Source organism: Ptychodera flava, chromosome 21 (genome assembly GCF_041260155.1).
Source record: "Ptychodera flava strain L36383 chromosome 21, AS_Pfla_20210202, whole genome shotgun sequence".
In the NCBI taxonomy this organism is placed as follows: domain Eukaryota; kingdom Metazoa; phylum Hemichordata; class Enteropneusta; family Ptychoderidae; genus Ptychodera; species Ptychodera flava.
The window spans coordinates 10,094,780-10,113,527 of record NC_091948.1 but is presented as its reverse complement, the minus strand read 5'-3'; the positions used below and the strand labels follow the sequence as shown (position 1 = coordinate 10,113,527).

At 39.3% G+C, this 18,748-nt stretch overlaps 1 protein-coding gene and 2 long non-coding RNA genes across 3 annotated transcripts in view; 2 read left to right on the top strand and 1 right to left on the bottom strand.

The window, feature by feature from the left end:
• The window catches only part of LOC139121368 (uncharacterized), a 102,302-nt gene extending 99,432 nt beyond the window's left edge, over positions 1-2,870 (bottom strand). The window contains exon 1 of the long non-coding RNA XR_011549266.1: positions 2,391-2,870. This is a non-coding gene — a long non-coding RNA (uncharacterized lncRNA). The remainder of the gene's footprint in view (positions 1-2,390) is intronic.
• Positions 2,871-6,106: 3,236 nt separating this feature from the next.
• Positions 6,107-9,101, top strand: LOC139121357 (uncharacterized). Its single transcript, XR_011549258.1, has 3 exons — positions 6,107-6,197; positions 6,437-6,657; positions 8,032-9,101. It is a non-coding gene; the product is annotated as an uncharacterized lncRNA (long non-coding RNA).
• Positions 9,102-11,088: 1,987 nt separating this feature from the next.
• Positions 11,089-18,290, top strand: LOC139121365 (uncharacterized). Its single transcript, XM_070686187.1, has 5 exons — positions 11,089-11,247; positions 11,430-11,659; positions 12,217-14,117; positions 15,075-15,282; positions 17,645-18,290. Exons 4-5 carry the CDS (start codon positions 15,080-15,082, stop codon positions 17,844-17,846), a joined length of 405 nt encoding a protein of 134 aa, XP_070542288.1. The 5' UTR covers positions 11,089-11,247; positions 11,430-11,659; positions 12,217-14,117; positions 15,075-15,079; the 3' UTR covers positions 17,847-18,290.
• Positions 18,291-18,748: the final 458 nt, after the last annotated feature.

Genomic DNA, 18,748 nt, shown 5'->3' with positions numbered 1-18,748 from the left:
GTCATTTCTGTGATCTTTCCATTCATTAAGAACTGAACACGAACGTGACATTTAGCGATATGAGCCTTCATGGTGAAATACACTCGAAATATCCATTACCTCATACGAATCACACGACATGTTAGCTGGAAATACGGGGCTCATCGATCGCTGGCTTTTACGAGGAATTTTCAATTTCACTCAAGTCAATCACGCTGCCGGAAAATTACATTTTCCCCGGGTTTATTGTGTCGTTATGGTTCTATATTAAAATATTTTCCTCTAATTCCACCAAAGCCGGGAGTGGGCTCTGCCAGTTATGTCGAGTTGAATGCCTAATGTAATTTTTACGTTTTATTTCCCGCGTGTATGTCGCGAGTTGATGTGATGGAAAACCGGTAAACTATTGGTATTCAGCAGGTCGAGGCACAGAAGCAACCACGTTATTTTCTCGTTTCTATTTTCACGCTCACGATTTTTACCACCCAGGTTTAGTTTTTTTGTTTCTTTTCTTTGTTAATGGATGTTCGATCGTGCCTCCTCTTTCTCGACACGTCAAATGTAAGTAGGCCAGTCGTACACACTTTAAAATCAGTCACAAACAGAGTCTGAATACATTCAATGTTTCTCCAGTCCATTCACATATATGATAAATAAAGCTGTTGCTGTACATCACAAAGATGTAGATGTAATTCGAAATCGAGACGCTCGTTTTTCGAGACGAGACTTAAATCGACTCGAGATAATTATTTTCCTGACATCACTTTCATGATGTGTCGTTTTTCACAACAAGGTTTCTCGTCAACCCTTTTATTCTCTTCATTTCTGCATATTTGTAATAATAAGACTCTTTCAAAACACATCAATATAAACTATATGAGTTAAAGTGTATCTGTGTTTGTATATATATATATATATATATATATATATATATATATATATATATATATGTGTGTGTGTGTGTGTGTGTGTGTGTGTGTGTGTGGTGTGTGTGAGTGCGCGCGCGTGTGTGTATGTATACACTGTGTAGTGTATATATATATATATATATATATATATATAATATTATATATAATATTATATATAATATTATATATATATATATTATATAGATATGTATGTTTCTAGGTGCAGCTACACACTTACATTGTGAGTATATAATAGTCATAATGTGTCTGTGTGTGTGTCTTTCAAATATGTTGTACGCTATTTTACTTGTATTGAAGGATATTTGCATATTTTCATGGATACTTATATACATATATACATGTTGCGCAATTGCGCTCTTAGGTGGTTTCAATGGACACGTGTATTATTTGATACCGTCATATGAAGTTTGATCCAAAAGTATTTTTTAAAACACGCTTGCGCTGATATTATCAAGCTGCATTTCTAGTACTGCTGTAGTGAAGACAAAGAGAGCTGGAAGTATCTCTTTCCTATTAAAAAAGCTATCATTTCAGTTGAGTTCGTCTTGCCAGGCAGCCGGAGTAATTTGCATTAGATGATACTTTCCTCTCAGATGGTCGCCTTGTCAAGTACTCTTCGTCTCGCTGCAGTGAGTTTTCTACCCTAGATCTGAAAAAGCATCTTTTATCCGTCTCCATGACGACTGCCTCCGAGTTCTCAACCAACCACTTGGAACCTGTGCATCGGATTGCGAAAAACGCCCGAGATTGCGTTGAAGTGTCCCCCCTCCTTTGAAGACGCGGAATAATTTAGCGTGATCAGAACGATTGCACGCAGCGATATTTTCCTTTGAGAAACGCGGGAACAATGTACACTTGAGTCCCATAGCCTAAACCTTCGCACTGGGGAAAACATTACAGACGGGAACGTTCATCTTTCATCGACGGGATTTTTTTGCGACACGTTATTCACGTGATCCATTTAAAATAACTCTCAATTGTACAAACACAATACGTCTGTAATGACGGCTCACCGCGGGAATTCGAGGTGTCTTAGCCGTTGACAGAATCGTCATATATCATCCTAAATCTTTTCAATAGTGCTGCTATTGTAAGTCAGAACGAAGCAATATATTTTGATTGTGGCGTGAACATGTCGCGCGTCCCCTTTTGGATGAATTTTGGGTCATTTTATCGTTGGGTGATAAATTAATGTGTTTGTGTGTTTGTTTGTTGATCATCCTCAAATTGATAACGACTGTCTACACATATATAAATATTGACGTGATTTGCGGATTTTATGTATCGTTTTATGCACCAAAAATATGGCAGGCTTGAACATATCTATATTTTCCTTTCTATGGTGACCTGGCACTATCTGAAGGTACTTCCTGTATAGAAGACACCACAGTTCTGCTTTGACATATTCGCTGCCATTGACCATAACATCCACACTTTCCATAATTCTGAACTATCATAAAATCAGTAGAGGTTTTGTCTTACCTGAGACCATCGAACAGAGTCCGCCAAGCTCCGGAATCCGATTAAGCTTCGGAGAAACAAAACAAAACAGATATTTCCTCTTCTGCAGATCCTGATATGTTAATGTTGGTTTCAGTAAAACGTGTGACTAATCGTTGTTTTTGTTACCGTACACCTCGGATAGGGTTGTCAGTTTTCTTGGCATGTACACTAGCCTCTAACACAGGTGTAGCTGTACAAAAAACTGGATGGTGTTTCCCGCGTCTAGGTGTGATGCATTTGATATGTACTGTGGGTGTAAACGTCAGAGACAGTCGGCTTGGTGCCCTTCTGAAAGCCGCGTCTCTTGAGGGAACACCACAATCGAAGACAGAAAGCTGTAGATAATATTCTATGTCCATGAAACTTAGAAAGGTTGCTAAGTAAGCGGCGACCTAGCAACAGCGCAACATCAAAGTAACCACTGTCTCGCGCGTCACTGTACAACCTTTGTTTACGCCAGAGAGTACCAGCGTGGACTACAAATATATCCATCTATTTTATGGGAACGTCCATGCCACCTGTGTATCGATCCATTACCATGGTAACGTGGGGCGTTATGGCGAGTCCATTTAGAAATGGGTAGGAAAGATAAGAAGCTGGTGTGTTTTAGGTAATCAGTCAGTGTTGGCGCTCTCTCACAAATCTCGTGCATCTAAATCTACAATTTTTACAGCGTCTATGCAAATACGTCCAATTGGAAACGGAAGTCCCTGGTTAGTGTGTGTTATTCACCTGATGTAATTGCCAACATTGAAAAAACATGAAAGTAAATATTTCCGTCACTCCTCTTCTGCATTGAGTATTTTGATCTGTTCTTTTTATAGGTGGATATCAATTGATGATTGTGTGTCTTATATGAATTGATGCATACACAGATATGTAGGCGTGTGTACGTACACGTAGATAACATTTATGTCTGTAAGTGTTACGTTCAGTGGTGACATTGAAACGTAAAAGTATACACGGTCATAGAATTTCAAAATCAGAAAGAGTGTATTAAACCAGGCAATCTCTGATGATTGAAACTCACTCAGCCCAGTCTACACTTCGATTGCGTGCAGCCAGGCAGCGGTTTTCTTTCAAGGCAAACTGAATCCGATCATTGCACACTTTAATTACACAAAGAATTATTAAGTGTGTACTGTGTAGCTTCGTATGTAATATAGATTGTATGTGTGTAAAGGAGGTGGCGAGTGGAAGCAAGGGTTTCAAACGATGATACATTTATAATACTCAACTTCAAACGTAAACTAAATACTTGTTTTTGTAAAAAGAGAAACAGTTACTGTACGAATCTGACGATGGCAGCAACAAATATCGTCCTGCTTTGTCTTCAGCGAATCTTTCTCTTTGGGAGTTCAACGTCTTTGTATTGTAAGCAATAGCGACAGGGAAACTTGGAGAATCTATTACATTGACCCTCGCCTACATTTGTCTTTCTTATGCCCCATAAATATTGCAAGATGCGTTTCTTAAACTTTCCGACACTTCACAAGCCAACCTGCGACAGATCCATGTAGAGCGTGTACCGCTACCTCAACCTACACAATCACGTTATCCGTAAGTACGCACTCGAAGCACTTCGGGATCTTTTTAAACCTAATGATCATTTGCCCCGCGGTATGAATGATTCCAATGGCGTTGCTTTCTATACTTTCTATGAAGGCGATGAATATTTACAGGAATGCTAGTATTATAACCCTTCGGTCTAATTTAATCACCGTGGAACTGATTACTTAATGGACTTACTCGCCGGGTATGCTCGATGAAACTCGTGATTTTGCACTCTAGAAGATATACACTCGCGTTCCAATGCGGAACACCGCTAAGGCTAGGAGCGTGACTCTGAATATTTAGATGTGAGTTTTCCTCTGAAAATTACGGTCGTAGGACGGCTGTCGTTACGCATTATCGGTCTTTGCCTGTAGTTGGATGGTTTCATCGTTTTGGTCAGAGAGTCTTACGAGCTAACACTTATTGAAATCACTGTGATTCATACACACGCACGCGCACAATACATGTACCAAGACAAATGTGACTTCCATCGGTGTTAAAGGGAGATAGTCGTCGGAACTCTGCTTAAAAGGTTGCAAGGATCCCCAACGACCAATGTAAACACTGTATCTAGGGTATGTTGGCGATAGGTGAAAGTTAAAACAAGTTTGTAAACAATGAATATCGTAAAATTTAAATGTTGCAGCTATTTTGACTTAATGCATCGAGATACCATGCATTAAATACATTGTTTGTAAACAAGAAAGTCGCACACGCGCAATTTCGACGACTGCCTCCCTTTAACTGACAAGCACACACCAAAAGAACATATCACTTTTTGGGGTAATGATTTACTCAACCACACTTAGGGTTCCTCAAAGGTTGTCAGATCAGTTGGGCGATATGAAAAATCATCAAATAATCGTTGAGGGCGTTGTCTTCTTGTCACAAAATTCGTAGCTCCACTTGACTTTGTTCGACTCACACTCACAGAACTCGCAATCAAAAAACAAATGTTAGTCACAGTCCCTCTATCCATGGGACTGTGTGTTAGTTTAGCAGTTAGGTTGTTATTTTTATTGACCCACGGACGGATTGGTAGATCAGCCGTCTGAATTACTGCAGTGTAGCCTTCAACATTTTAAGTTCATAAGTCATAAGTTTGCTCGATTTTATAATACATCTCAGACTGATTCGTACCCAATAATCTCAATCAAAGGCCCTCTATCTTGTAAAGTCATTGGCTTTCTTAGCTTACACTTTCAAAATGTTTATATGAATAAGTGTTTTGCTATAGGCGTAGCAAGTTTTTTCTTTGATATTTTTCATGAGCTCATGGAATTTCCTTTGAGTCTTATATGCGTTCTGCTTATCTATTACGAAGAGTATGTCGGGATCTTGTTTATTTTCCCGTATGATGTCGTATTAATTGTCAATTAAGAATAAAAAAAGACGGAACGACGTTGGGTCAGGTCTACTCTTCAAGCTGGCCTTTTCAAAGTCTTTCTCTTGGCGCCTTCTGCATTTAGTGAAAAGCGATGCACTCGACGTCTTCAGGAAGATAAGTCCATCTTCAATACAGCAGCCAGTTGCGGTCGCTTCTTTATCTGAGACACGGATACGCAGCACTCTGATACTGCGGTTCCTCAAGGCGCCCTCAACGGTGACGATCCAGGTATAAAGGCCAGCGAGCAGTGATATTTCCTGATAGGGAGTGCGGGTACCATTGCCCATAAAGTGTTACCTCTCCGGTCGGAGGCTATTGGAGTAGTTTGTCAACAAATCTTGAATGAGGATGATGGTACACGGTCGGTTAAAACATTATAACTAACTGTATGCCTAATTTATGACCATGTAACATTTCAAAATTGTACAGCATACGATGTCACAGAAGGTCAGATAAGGTCAGGGCGACCATGCTACATTGCTAGAAATAAACAAAAATATGCAGACGCTATAATTGTCAATTATACACGTTCAAAAGTCACCCCATCTCATTTCCCATCAGTTGTCAATATTTTGCGTTCTGCTTCCAACTTACTAAAGTCTAAAGCTTGGCCAAGCATCACAGCATTTCAAACGGCCCCATACACAACTTTCTGGTACGGTAAAAACTTAAATACTAGACGCATAGCTCACCAATTATGCCTGGCCTAGGGGCAATGTCTAAAAGAGGTTAGTTTAATCAGTAATCAAGGCACTTCAGTACAGGACCTGTAACGGTGAAGTCACCACCAAGCCGCACGTTTCAAAGATTTGACTAATTTTTCTACTATCATCCAAGGCGGTAAGGTAATGCCTCAATTTTAACCCCGTAGAATTTGTTTTGCTTGTAGACTGAACCACCGGTCATTGATAACAATGTACAGTTAGATATATTCCTGATATTTGAGACTATTCGGACCTACAGTTGTTCATCGCGCACATCCAGGCCTGGTGCACATCTCAATCCTGTCCGATTTCTGATTCAGATTCCGGATTCAGTTGCGAGAGTCACTCTCTGACATTACAATCTCATCCTAAATTTCTAGGTACACCTGTTGTTCACCATGCCACTTCTGTCAATCGCACTGGGATCACTATCCGGCCACCTCGTCGGAGACGCGTGGTACAGCAAGTATGGATTCCGTAATCCTTGGCTGAAATTTGCAGGAAAAACACCCGAAGACATGAAGAAGTTAGGTTCTAAACCTCATACAGTGTGTGTAGTGTCTGACATTGGACTGGCTTGTCTCCTAGATCATGCAATCCAGTGAGTATTTGTCGCCTGTTGGGGTTTTGTTTGTTTGTTTGTTTGTTTGTTTGTTTCATGGCGTTAACACTGTCGGTAAAAATAACTTCTTAATATTGATGACTGTCTGAATCTAACGATTAGTCAATACCATCGACACCAAGGCAGACTTAGAGCCAATCCACAAAACAGATACATGTATCTGTAAACCCAACTCCGTATCGTCACTTCCAGGATAACGTTGGTTTGGAATAAATAGGCTAAAAGCCGACCCGTGTGTATCCTTGATGACGTTTGACCCAGTGACCTCGAAAAAGTTGATACCCTGAGATTAAAGGTGGCGTCCCTGCAGGCAAAAATGATAGACAGGGCAACGAGTTTCAAAACCACTGTGTTTCCAATACAAGTTACGTTTCTAAAAAATGCTTTGAAATTGTAAACTTGGGTAACTTGCGTGATTATGTGATTACCTGAAAACATCTTGTACTTCATATGCCCGCAAAGTCTGCGTATTCTTAATGCAAAATTTATTCCTCGTAGTCTTCATCTTTGACTATAGTTTTCCTCGTCATTGTGGAAAACACCATATTACCAAAGCATACCGGTGTTCAACTGTCTTTGGCGGCAATGTGTTTAAGGTACATCACTCGGCAATGCAAATCACTCTGTCAGTCTTTCCACCTGATCATAAATGATAAGGACATAGTTGAAACGCTTTCGCCATTAGTTTTCATGATGTGTTTAGGTGCTTCCTACTAGATCAACTCAAGGTATAATGAGATAATTTTATCATGGTATTCCCCAAAAGGATCGTACTAATTACATTGTAGATATTTTATCTCCACGACCCCGTACATCTTCAAGGACGCCATGAAAGTCTTTACTTTATAGTTCATCTATGGCAACTAAGGTAGTTCGCGCCTCGAATTTGAAAGTCTTAAACTTTTGCTCAAACTTTCCGTGGTGAAAGCATTCTCTTTCGAAATCAAGATTAAAAACCAGGGGTCACTGAGCAAATTTTGGTACCTGGGACACAAATTACCTTAAAAGTTTTACCTATATTTGAAATTCAAAATGGCCGCCACCCCTCCGTTAACTCTAAGGGACAGAATTAAACTTTTCATTTTCAAATAAAACAAGATGGTGAAACTTTTGTTTACTTCAAGAGTTTCAAAATGAGCAAACACATGAGGCAGATCAGAAAGGTGTTAAAAATATTTGAGATTTCGAATATGTCCCGAGGCGCCCTCAACTTTGAAAACATTGAATACCCGTCGTCTGGCTGCCAAATAACATGCAAAAATTTGTGCGATTGGGGATTGATTCATTGGAATGATTCACTTTGTGGTTTCAAAAGTTGACAAAGGTGTATACCCTTTCCATATTATTTTGCAGGAAAGTAGATGTTGGGAATACCTGGGCAACAGCTGCCATGGTAACAGGAGGCGCAACCTTGCTGTACACTGCGTTAGGAGCACCACACAACGCCTACGACAACAAGCACTGTGGATGCGTTGCTATTGAACTTGGATACACAGCAGTTCGCGTCGGGGTTGTATCCCTTGTCTTGCTCTACATGCACGGTCGTTTTGAATAAAACAATTTCTTCAACAATTTCCACAAAATCACCAATTCTGGTAAACTCCTTTTTTAATGATAACAGTTTATACATTGCGGAAGTTTTTTACTATTTTATTTCTATATGTTGAAGTTACTTTAAAGGGACAAAGTCGGCCATTTTTCATGAATTTTGTTTGATGCAAGATACTACTTATATTTTTTGACATGTTGAAAGATACTGAATAAATGGGTGACCATGCATATATTCGAACCCGGTTTTAGACACGATACATCAAACCATTGCGAAAATGAATTAATGGTCATGACCATTAATTCATTTTCGCCATTGTTTCATTTAATTTGCCTAAAATCGGGGTCGAATATATGCATGGTAACCCATTCATTCTGTATCTTTCAACATGTCAAACAATATAAGTAGTATCTCTTATCAAACAAAATTCATGAAAAGTGGCCGACTTTGTCCCTTTAATTACAAATTATCAGTTGCTTTCTTCGTGCAGTCAAATGCCAAGGCAATTTCAGATCAGCTTCTAAGCTCTCTTATCGAGAACAATGAAGTAAGTCCTTAAGTCGTAAAATATCTATTGGCGAAAACAATTATGTTGTATATTATTACCCAGTACTTTCTTGGGATGTCTACAGTTATCATTCTTGGCAGAATAGATATGTTTCCACCCTTTGTTCAGTCAGCGCGTTATGTTACATATCGCTAAACAACCTTGTATCTCTTCCAATCGGGGATGTTGCCGAGCGAATACCATCGATTGAGATTCTGAATAAGAATTATTTCGGATGAAATATATTTTCTCTCCCACAGTTCATGATGTTTAAATGTTGAACTTCAAATCAATAAACATATGATATATCGTTGCCGTTTTGCTGTACATCTGGGATAGAACTCTCAGTCCTTTCCGTGCGTAGGCTCTCCCTCTAACAATTTTAGCTGTACAAGAGTTGGAGGCTGTTGTCCAAGTAGAGATTAAATGCATTTGATATGTACCGGGGATATGTGCTGTGAAAATGAAGGTGAGAGATAGAATAAAATACATACTAAACGTGTACATTCTGACAAACACATACACATGAGAGAGAGAGAGAGAGAGAGAGAGAGAGAGAGAGAGAGAGAGAGAGAGAGAGAGAGAGAGAGAGAGAGACAGACACAAACTTACACCAGGGACCCGAAGTCTAACCCTGAGAATTGTCACAACCAGGGTTACTGTTTTTAATCATTTAGCATTTACTCAACCACTCTAGGGATTGCCATGAAGTCAGTTCACGTGGTCATTACGAAAGTCTACCTAACAGTATTTTTGTTCCGACCGACTTCGCCGTTTCTCTCGTGTTTTGTATTGTTACTTGCTACTGAAACTTTCAAAATGAGCGGTCACCATGATACTGAACCTTTCCACTCGAAAACAGGAAATCAATGTCAGATAAATATGTACAGCAGTTTGAATAGTGCATGCATTATCTTTCATTCGGAAATCTTACATCTGTCATATGGAAAGACGTGACGTCTTAAGTTTAACTCAAAGGTAACCTTTAATATTGTAAAGTTGCTTCGTTTTATCACATATCCCTATATTCATACACAGTCATTCAAGCACTAAAGCATGCACACTAATACTCAACCCGATCAAAGTCTTCTGTAAACATCGTCGGCTCACTGTGAATCTCTTTTCAAAATGTGTCGACAAATACCAGCTTTCTTTTTTCCTTGCTTGTTTTTCCCGATATTTGTTGTGTTTCCTTCTTCTCCTCCGAGTCTACGATTGTACTTGTTTCACATTTCGGAATGCAATCAAATGAATTGTCATTTGAAAGCCTTGCCTGGTCTAGTTTTCGTACAGACGCAACTATCAAGGGTTGTTCTTTCTCGACTTTTGCATTCGAATTCAAAAAGAGTGTTGAGGGAGAGATAATATCAGACATGATGAGCTCATCGTCGTCGTCATTGTCCAATCCTCAGAAAGTGCGCCCCCAACGGTAAAACACTGCGTACACATACTCTGAGCACTCAAGCCATTGTGACATTCTGCTGATGAAGTGGTCCGGAACTGGTCTCACACGATTTCCCGCCTTCGATAACTAGGGCACTCTGTTATTCGATGCTAGTCAGGGGTGAACTATTGGGTAAGTTGCAGAGGGGCTGGAGGATATGGGTTCCAGAGCAAGTTTTCATCGAGCAATTTCCCCCTCTTCAGTTACAGCACTGCTTTTGGCACGGTATGGATAAAAAAGTCGAGCAAACACTTACAATTTTAACAAATACTATCAAGCTACGATGACGTTTTTAACATTTTGAGTTGTTTTTAAACACGCAAGTAAATGAATAAATATTTATACTTTACAATCTTCATCTATGTATGCAAAACTTCTGTTCCATGTAAAGAAGATTAATTTTTGGGGTGTTTTGGCTTGTTATGTTTCCAGTAATCTTTTTCAGGTTATTTACCTGATATTTTGGATAATCACGCTACTGATGTACGACACTAGATTGCCTCAACTGCAACTTTTCATCAAGCAAATTCAAAAATTGACAAGTCTTTCAATTAAAAACACATGAGACTAATACTGTAAAAATTCGCAGCCGAAATGAGCATATTGCGATAACCTTGGATTGAGAACTGGGCCTTTAAAGGACAAAAGACGCTTGCTTATGATATATACAGAGAAGTTAAACACTAAATGTCTACGCTTGAAAACGACACTGAGCGGCAGCTCGAGAAACCAGTAAAGTCAATATATGCCCCCAAAGTTCAAGTCGGGTATACATGATCATATCACATCAAAATTTCATGACCTTCGAGCTCCCTGAAAGCAAACTTTTTACTCCCTTTTACTACATGCTGAAGCGTTTTTCCACATTTTGCAAGCAACATTTTCTGCGAAAATCCTCCAGCCCCCCCCCCCTCCCATTCAAATGGTTCACTCCTTACGGCCAGTGAATTCACCACCCAGCCGCGCCGTACGCACGCTACAAGAACTTCTCCCGGGAATTTCTCTGTTCATGTACTTTCGCCTCTGACGGTAAGATTATGCCTATATGAAACATTCTGTAAACGTAGTATTTGTTTTGCTCACGGCGTAGGGTCTGCTGATAGCTGTGTGCTGTTGAAAATATAAACGTGAGTCTCATATGTTTTTGATGAGCAGGGCTTTTCAGATACGCTTCATTGCGTACACTATGGTTTCTCACCGTCTCATTTAAGATTTTCAGACTGCCGTTTTCAACCATCATGTCACTTCTTCCAATCGCACTTGGAACTGTCTCTGGCCACCTGGTGGGCGGCGTGTGGTACAGCAAGTATCTATTCTGTGAGCCATGGCTGCAATATGCAGGCAAAACATCCGAAGATGTGAAGAAGTTGGGTGCCAAGCCTCATATCGTGTGTTTAGCATCTGACCTTGGACTTGCATGTCTCCTTGATCATGCCCTCCCGTAAGGAAGCCAATTCATTTATTGTTCGTTTATGTGTTAGTCTTTGAGCTTCATCGCCACTCGGAATAAATAATCACTCAGTTTAGTGTTTACTCAACATCATCTAGACTAACGCATACCTCGCTAACTATGTCAGTATGTCTTGCAGTCCGTCTGTGTTTCCCAGATACTGATAATTAAAAGCATAAGTATTGTCATAGGTGATAATAAATGGAACATAACTAGAACAGTGGTTTCACTTGTATTTGATTTGCGGAAGCTTTGCAATAATTGAATCCTAGATTTAATCTGATTATATGTGACATTGTATTTTCTGATATATTCAACATTTATTTTATTTTCACAGTCACATTTATATATTCATATCTTTACAGGAGCTATGAAGTTCATACTCTGACATACCAGATCGTATTAAATCAAAAAATGTCAAATACCTATTGTCCGGCCCTCGAAATAACGAAAGGAAAATATATCAGATAAGCAGACACACGTCAAAAAGCTTCACATAAAACAGTCCTTAGATTGATAATTATGTATATACATTTCCATTTTTACAGGAAAGTACATGTTGGGAATACCTTGGCTGCAGCTGCCATGGTAACAGGAGGTACAACCTTGCTCTATGCGGCACTAGGAGCACCACACAACGCCTATGACAACAAGCACTGTGGATGCATTGCTATTGATCTTGGATACACAGCAGTTCGCGTCGGGGTTGTGTCACTGGTCATGCTCTACATGCATGGTCGTTTTTGAATAAAACAATGTTGTGAACAGTTACCGTAAAATGGACCATTCTAACTCATTCTTTTTGTCGTGATAACGGTTTATAAACTTTGAAAGTTGTCAAATCTTTTGTGGACTAGTGTTAAGTGGTATTTGTACCCTCTTGACGCGCTCCGAGATCCTTTTCAATCCAGTATATCATTTACTCTCCAGTGTGAAAGATTTTTGCGGCCTTCTACATTGTGCCGTGTGGGTTATAATATTTAAAGGAATGCCATAAACCCTGGATGATGGATCTTTGATCTAATCCGGGAGTCCCCACGCATTGGCAAAACACAGCGGGAATACTGTTTGAAAGGGGGATTTTGCTCTCTAAAACCACGTGACCACCTGCACCTTCAAGGGGGGGGGGGCTACTAAGGACTTTATGAAGACTATGGAGATATGGATGTTTATGTGTTGTCAACGGTGTTACTCTAAAAACTACGCTTTGACAAGATATTAAATATTTGCACTAAGGCTGGTTTCATAGCTTTGTTAGAACACAAGACTGATCTCATAAGCTCCGGATATAAATTGTAAGCCGTAAACAAAAATAACGCCCCCGTGGGGAATGAACAAAATTATGATGAGTAGAGTCCGTCATTCGTATGCATGTCACTTTCAACGGATGTCTGTGGAGAACTAGACTGGAAGATCCGTCGCTCGAGGGCGCTCTCCACGCTCCCCCCCCCCCCCCCCCCTTCTTATATATATATAGCACGGAGCGTTCTCGAACGACGGATCTTTCAGTCTATGTGAAATCGTGCATTTCAATATCTCACTTTAGTCTTTCACTTCCAGTCAAAGAACATGGAAAAGTAACAATTTTCAATCCAACTATTAAAATGTCTAGTTTCCTATCCCAGTTTCCAATTGACAGGTACTTTCACGACACCTTTTGCGCCTTTGGCATTTTTGACGAGATACACACCATACACAACACACTTTAGGTGCTGTGGAGAGGCCAAATTAAAACACGCCCACGACAAAGCGAAAGTCATTGCTTTTAGGGGGAGGGTTTCTATTCCTATTATCATGCGCAAATTGTACATGCTATATGCCCAGGTTACGCCATAGAAGTGTGTGCAACAACTGTGACGGTAAATCACTGCTCAGGTTTTTTTATGAAATGCATGTTTTTAAAAGCCTTTCAGTACAAAGTTTCAACGCTGTCTTTCCAGGAACTTACCGCGTTTGGGAGATCTATCCCCGGGATCCATCATAATTTCGTTGTCGGATTTGCGCACTTCCAAATTTTCATTTAGAGGAAGGAGCGCCTTTTAGTTCAAATGCAATGGGTTTCGTTTGTCAAACATATGTTTTGATTATCATCAATCACTTAGCGCGGAAGAACAGTCAATCCACACTTATGATGCTGCAGAGATGCCCACCCCCGGCCCCCGGCCCCCTTTTGTGTGAAAGTACCTTTGCGACAGTGCGCCTCCAACGGTGACATACTTCGTGTATACCCTAGTAACAGAGCAGTGACGACACATTTTTGATGAAATCGGGTCCGGGAGACTATCCCGCCACCAGAGTCTACTGCAGTAGTTTGTCAATAATTCTTGAATGAGGATTAGTTGATCTGAGTAGGCAAAGCAGGTACGATAGGTCGAAAACGGGATTACTTCCATCACTTCAATTTATGACCAGGTGCCACTCGACGGTTGAACCGTTGTGTCAACTCAAGGTAAGGATACTGTAGTGTACAGTACTAGTATCTGTCCGGTAAAATCAGATGTAGAGATGGCGATGAGTCAACTTTTACTTGTTCTTTGCTGTTTTCGTTGGCTATTGGTCAGCAAAACATGGATGAAAAGATAGAGCGAGGTGAAGGGAGGGAAAAGGAAAGTCCCGAAGTAGGAAGTGTACTTACAATGCAGCTACGGACTGACCCCAGGCCGGGATAACAGGGAGAGACACGAAAGCTGTCGGTCTCTCGTTTTAGTCTATTTGTAGAGTTTTTGACCACCGTACCACAAGACCTAAACGGTTAAACTCCAAGGAAAAGTTGACCAACAGCTAAAGTCAAAGAACACATAATGGTGGCTACTATGTTCAAAATTTGAAGATCGGGATGGTGATGTAGTAAGTGTCCAGGAACACCGGGGCAGTAGGCGCTATTAGTCATAATGAAATAATAGTGTAAAATGTTTTACAACTTATAAATATGAACGTTTTTGATGGACGAAAATAATATTTCTGTCAACATAGAATACTTTTAAGTTTATAAATAAAATATCCAACCGCACTGGAATCTTGAATGATGTTCAGAGTCTATGCCAGAAAGTGGGTAGAAAGTGAGACAGTGAATAAGTATTGGATTGAAGAATTCGCCACCCAGTAGTAAAATAGTAGTGTTTTAAAATTTTCCTAATTGTTAACATACATCCTCCAAAATGGTAGATTTTACCTTTCAGAATTTGTTGTGCCAACTACAAACTAACCGACCAGTTAGGAGCTGTCAATAAACATGTCTACTACAACTACTATTTAAAACGCATTCACAGTAGTAGTAGTACAAATGAGACATAGTATTGGAGTTCAAGACTATATTCATCAGACCAATACTCAGTTCAGTCTTTGCTCTAGTTTTGAGTGTAAGAACCAGGCATTCTTACATTTACTTACTATTTGCAATTTCCAGGCAAAATGCCACTTCTCTCAATATTATTGGCATCAGCTTCTGGCCATCTCGTAGACATGTTGTGGTACAACAGCTATACATTCTATCCAACATGGCTGAGGGTTACCGGAAGAACACCTGTTGATCTTGAGAAGCTAGGAATCAAACCCCGTATTATGACTGTGGCATCTGACCTGATCCTTGCTGGTCTCCTCGATCATGCAATCCCGTAAGTATTCATTGGTTTCTGTTGTTTTATTTTGTTTTCATCACAGCTGTGTCAAGTTTGATTAATCAGATATTAGTATTTAAGTAGAATGCGCCTCTAGGACAGATATTTCAACTTTCAAACTTTTACAATATTCTTTCGACCTACCACTTTGGGGATTTATTTGAAAGCTGATGGAGTAAATAAAACTTTTCACCGGCTTAGCTTTGTGAAAATCTGAGAGAGATATAGACACATGGATGGTGGCTATTTTGAATTTCAACTATTGGTAAATATTAGATAATTTGTTCGTCTAGTACCAAATTTGCATGGTGACACCCAAATTTTATTCTTGATTTTGAAAGAGAATGGTTGAAAGTTTGCTTGAGGAAGGTTTGAGCAAAAGTTAAAGTCTTTCCTTTTCTAGGCGTGAACTAAGTTTGCTCATAGTTGATTGGTCACTCAAGACATGGTACACCCGTCCTTAAGGTAGTATGCACCTCGAAAGTGAAAGACTTAAACTTTTGCTCTAACTTTCCTCAAGGAATCTTTCAATCATTCTCTTTCAAAATCAAGAATAAAAATAAGGGGTCACCGTGCAAATTTTGGTACTAGAGGAACAAATTACCCAACGGCATTAGAAATTCAAAATGGCTGCCATCCCTGTGTTAGCTCTATGAAGAAAAATAAAAAAATTCGAATTTCGAAAAACTAAGCCGGTGAAAAGTTTTCTTTCACCAAGAGCTTTCAAATGAACCCCCACATGTAGTATATCATAACAAAATTGTAAAAGTTTGAGAGTCCGAATGTCTGTCCCCGAGGTGCGTTCTATCTTAAGATCACCAAGAAAAGGCAGACTTGAAGCAAGTCCACAAAGCCAATAACATGTGTACCCTGGCTCCTATATAATCATTACCATGCCATTGTAGAGGTGCCATGAATTGAATAGGCTAGAAACCTAACATATATCCCTTTGATGGAGTTTATGGGTGACCTAAAAAAAAAACCCAGCAAATCAGTTGGTGGTAGAATGGCTCTGGGCAACAAATAACAAATAAATAAGGTCAAATAGTTTCAAAAAGTGTAGATTTATAATTGCTTAATGGATTTGGGCCACACCATGGTGGTGAAAGGGTTAATACCAATTCATGCATGCTACTCAACCACCAACATATGACCTGGTGCAGCTCATATCCTTGTTTGTAAAATCGGCCATTTTTATGACGCCTAAATTACCTTACCTATTATTTTAGGTGATGTGAAATCATGAATGAAGTCAACAACCTTCACTGCATCATGAACTGTGTTAAAACTAACTAAACTGTATTTTCAAGCTTATCTAGAAAATGTTGACTTAGTAAACTTATGAAAACGACATGCTACCAAAATACCAGAATGCAAGGTCATTAAAGGGTTATGAAAACAGCAAATCACCTTACGACATGTAATGGTGTATTGTCAACTAAATTTGCATATTTTGAACACAACTTGAATGTCTTCATCATCAACATTTCCCTTCATCTTTATTGTTATGAGAACCACATTGCACTGTACTGACATGGAACAGTATCTAAGAACTTACTTTCTTTGAAGAACCTCATCTGGTTTTGAAGTGGTACCTTTCCGCTGGCCCCCTCTGGTAAAAAAGTGGTCCCTCCCTAATCCTGCTGCCATCAGACTCATTCTTATAAATACAATCAGATACAGGCCTGATAGTATAAACAGAAGCAATAGTGTAGTGGTCAAGTGGTCAGATAACAAAGTAATGTCCATGTATGATCTGAAAGATTATTAAAAACAAAACACATGTAAACATGTATAATTCTTAAACGCGGGTCATCCGGGGACTTGCTGTCTTTTACGTCATTTTTGCGTCACAGCGCCGTGGTGAAGTTCGGATATTTCAACCACCAAAGCAATATTCAAAGTTTCAATATACATAAATGACATAACTTTTAGTTCTGATTTTTTCCACACAATTTCTGTATCATTCGCTCTCCTGTATCGTCTGATCTCTCATTCACCGCGCTCGTGTGTGTTTCACCTACTGACGTCACTCCGCGGTCGAGAATAAATATAAGAGCTGCTGTATTTTGTAATCAAAGTTCTGTGGGAAGTGAAATTCATTGTCTTTTTCTTTGCAGTCTTCATGTTGATATAAGAATATTAATTTTATTTTTTTTAATTTTTAATCCATCATCCAACAGGTGAATGCCTAATTACAGGATGAGGCATATAAATATGAGGAATATGAATATTCTTTTGAAGATAATATTAAAAATATTGATATGGCACAGGAGAAAGAGGTTGTGATTTTTTAGTTTAAACGTGAAACCCTAAGTCATGTATGATTCTTAATATGTGTATGTTTCATATTTTATAGGAAAATAGATGTTGGAAACTCATGGAAAACTGCTGCCATGGTAACAGGTGGTGCTACCTTGCTGTACATAACACTAGGGACACCACACAACGCCTACGATGACAGGCCCTGCGGATGTGCTGTCCTTGATCTTGGATACAACGCTGCACGTGTCGGTGTTATGTCCCTCGTATTACTGTACATGGCTGGCCGTTTCGAATGATAGAATTTTCCAAAAATTACTATAAAATTGAAAAATCCTGGCATGCTGTTTTTGCAATGATAGCAGGATGTACATTTGGACAGTTACTTGCTAAGTCTATCAGTAAGCTAAAGTTGCTTTGTGTTTTTTTAAATGAATATGTTCAGTGAAGCATATTGCTTGCTTATTTATCCATGTTGTGGTTTTTCTATGTCAGACTCTGTTCTTCTGTTAAACAAAACATAGGTTGTGCCAAAATCTATTTCCCTGAGGTATCATCCTGTGGTAGTACTTCTGCGAACCGGAAAAGTCATCAACCCGAAAACAGGATGCTGAAAAGTTTTCCTGCAATGATGTCTTCAGGAAATTTGTAAAAAAAAGTTGATACAAGTTTGCAATTTCCTTGGATTGTACTCATTTGTATTCTCATGATTGTTTTAATAGTACTGTTCATAATTGCATTATGATTAAAACAAAAATGTACATAACACATTAATTTTTAACTATTTGTTTATTTTAATCGCAATATGTATCTAATGTACCTCGCCGTATGTCAGTGCTTCTAAAGGAAAATAATCTTCACAGTGTTTGGAATTACTGCCTACATGCTTCTCACTCACAGTGGGTGAGTTTGGGTCAGGCTGGAAAAAATCAACCTTACCAGCCAGGTGCTCCTGGAAATTTACTACTTGAGAATGACTGTTCAAGTTACAGTAGCAGACAAGTAAGCAAAGAAAAACCTGGGTGACAGAGTCTGTCAAAAGAACCATTAGAGTTTATGAACCAAAGCAATATGATGAACTCTACCGAAATGACGGTCTCGTTTTCATCTCTTCTCCTGTAGCTTCCTAAAGTGCGCCCTCGACGGTTTAATACTGTACATTTTGCTGATCTATACCGATGTCACTGTTCTGACTGTTGAG

Excerpts from the sequence above, each read along its gene's own strand:
- LOC139121365 (XM_070686187.1), top strand. The coding sequence starts at position 15,080 with ATGCCACTTCTCTCAATATTATTGGCATCAGCTTCTGGCCATCTCGTA. Across the intron at positions 15,283-17,644 it reads CTCCTCGATCATGCAATCCC|GAAAATAGATGTTGGAAACT; the intron begins GTAAGTATTCAT and ends CATATTTTATAG.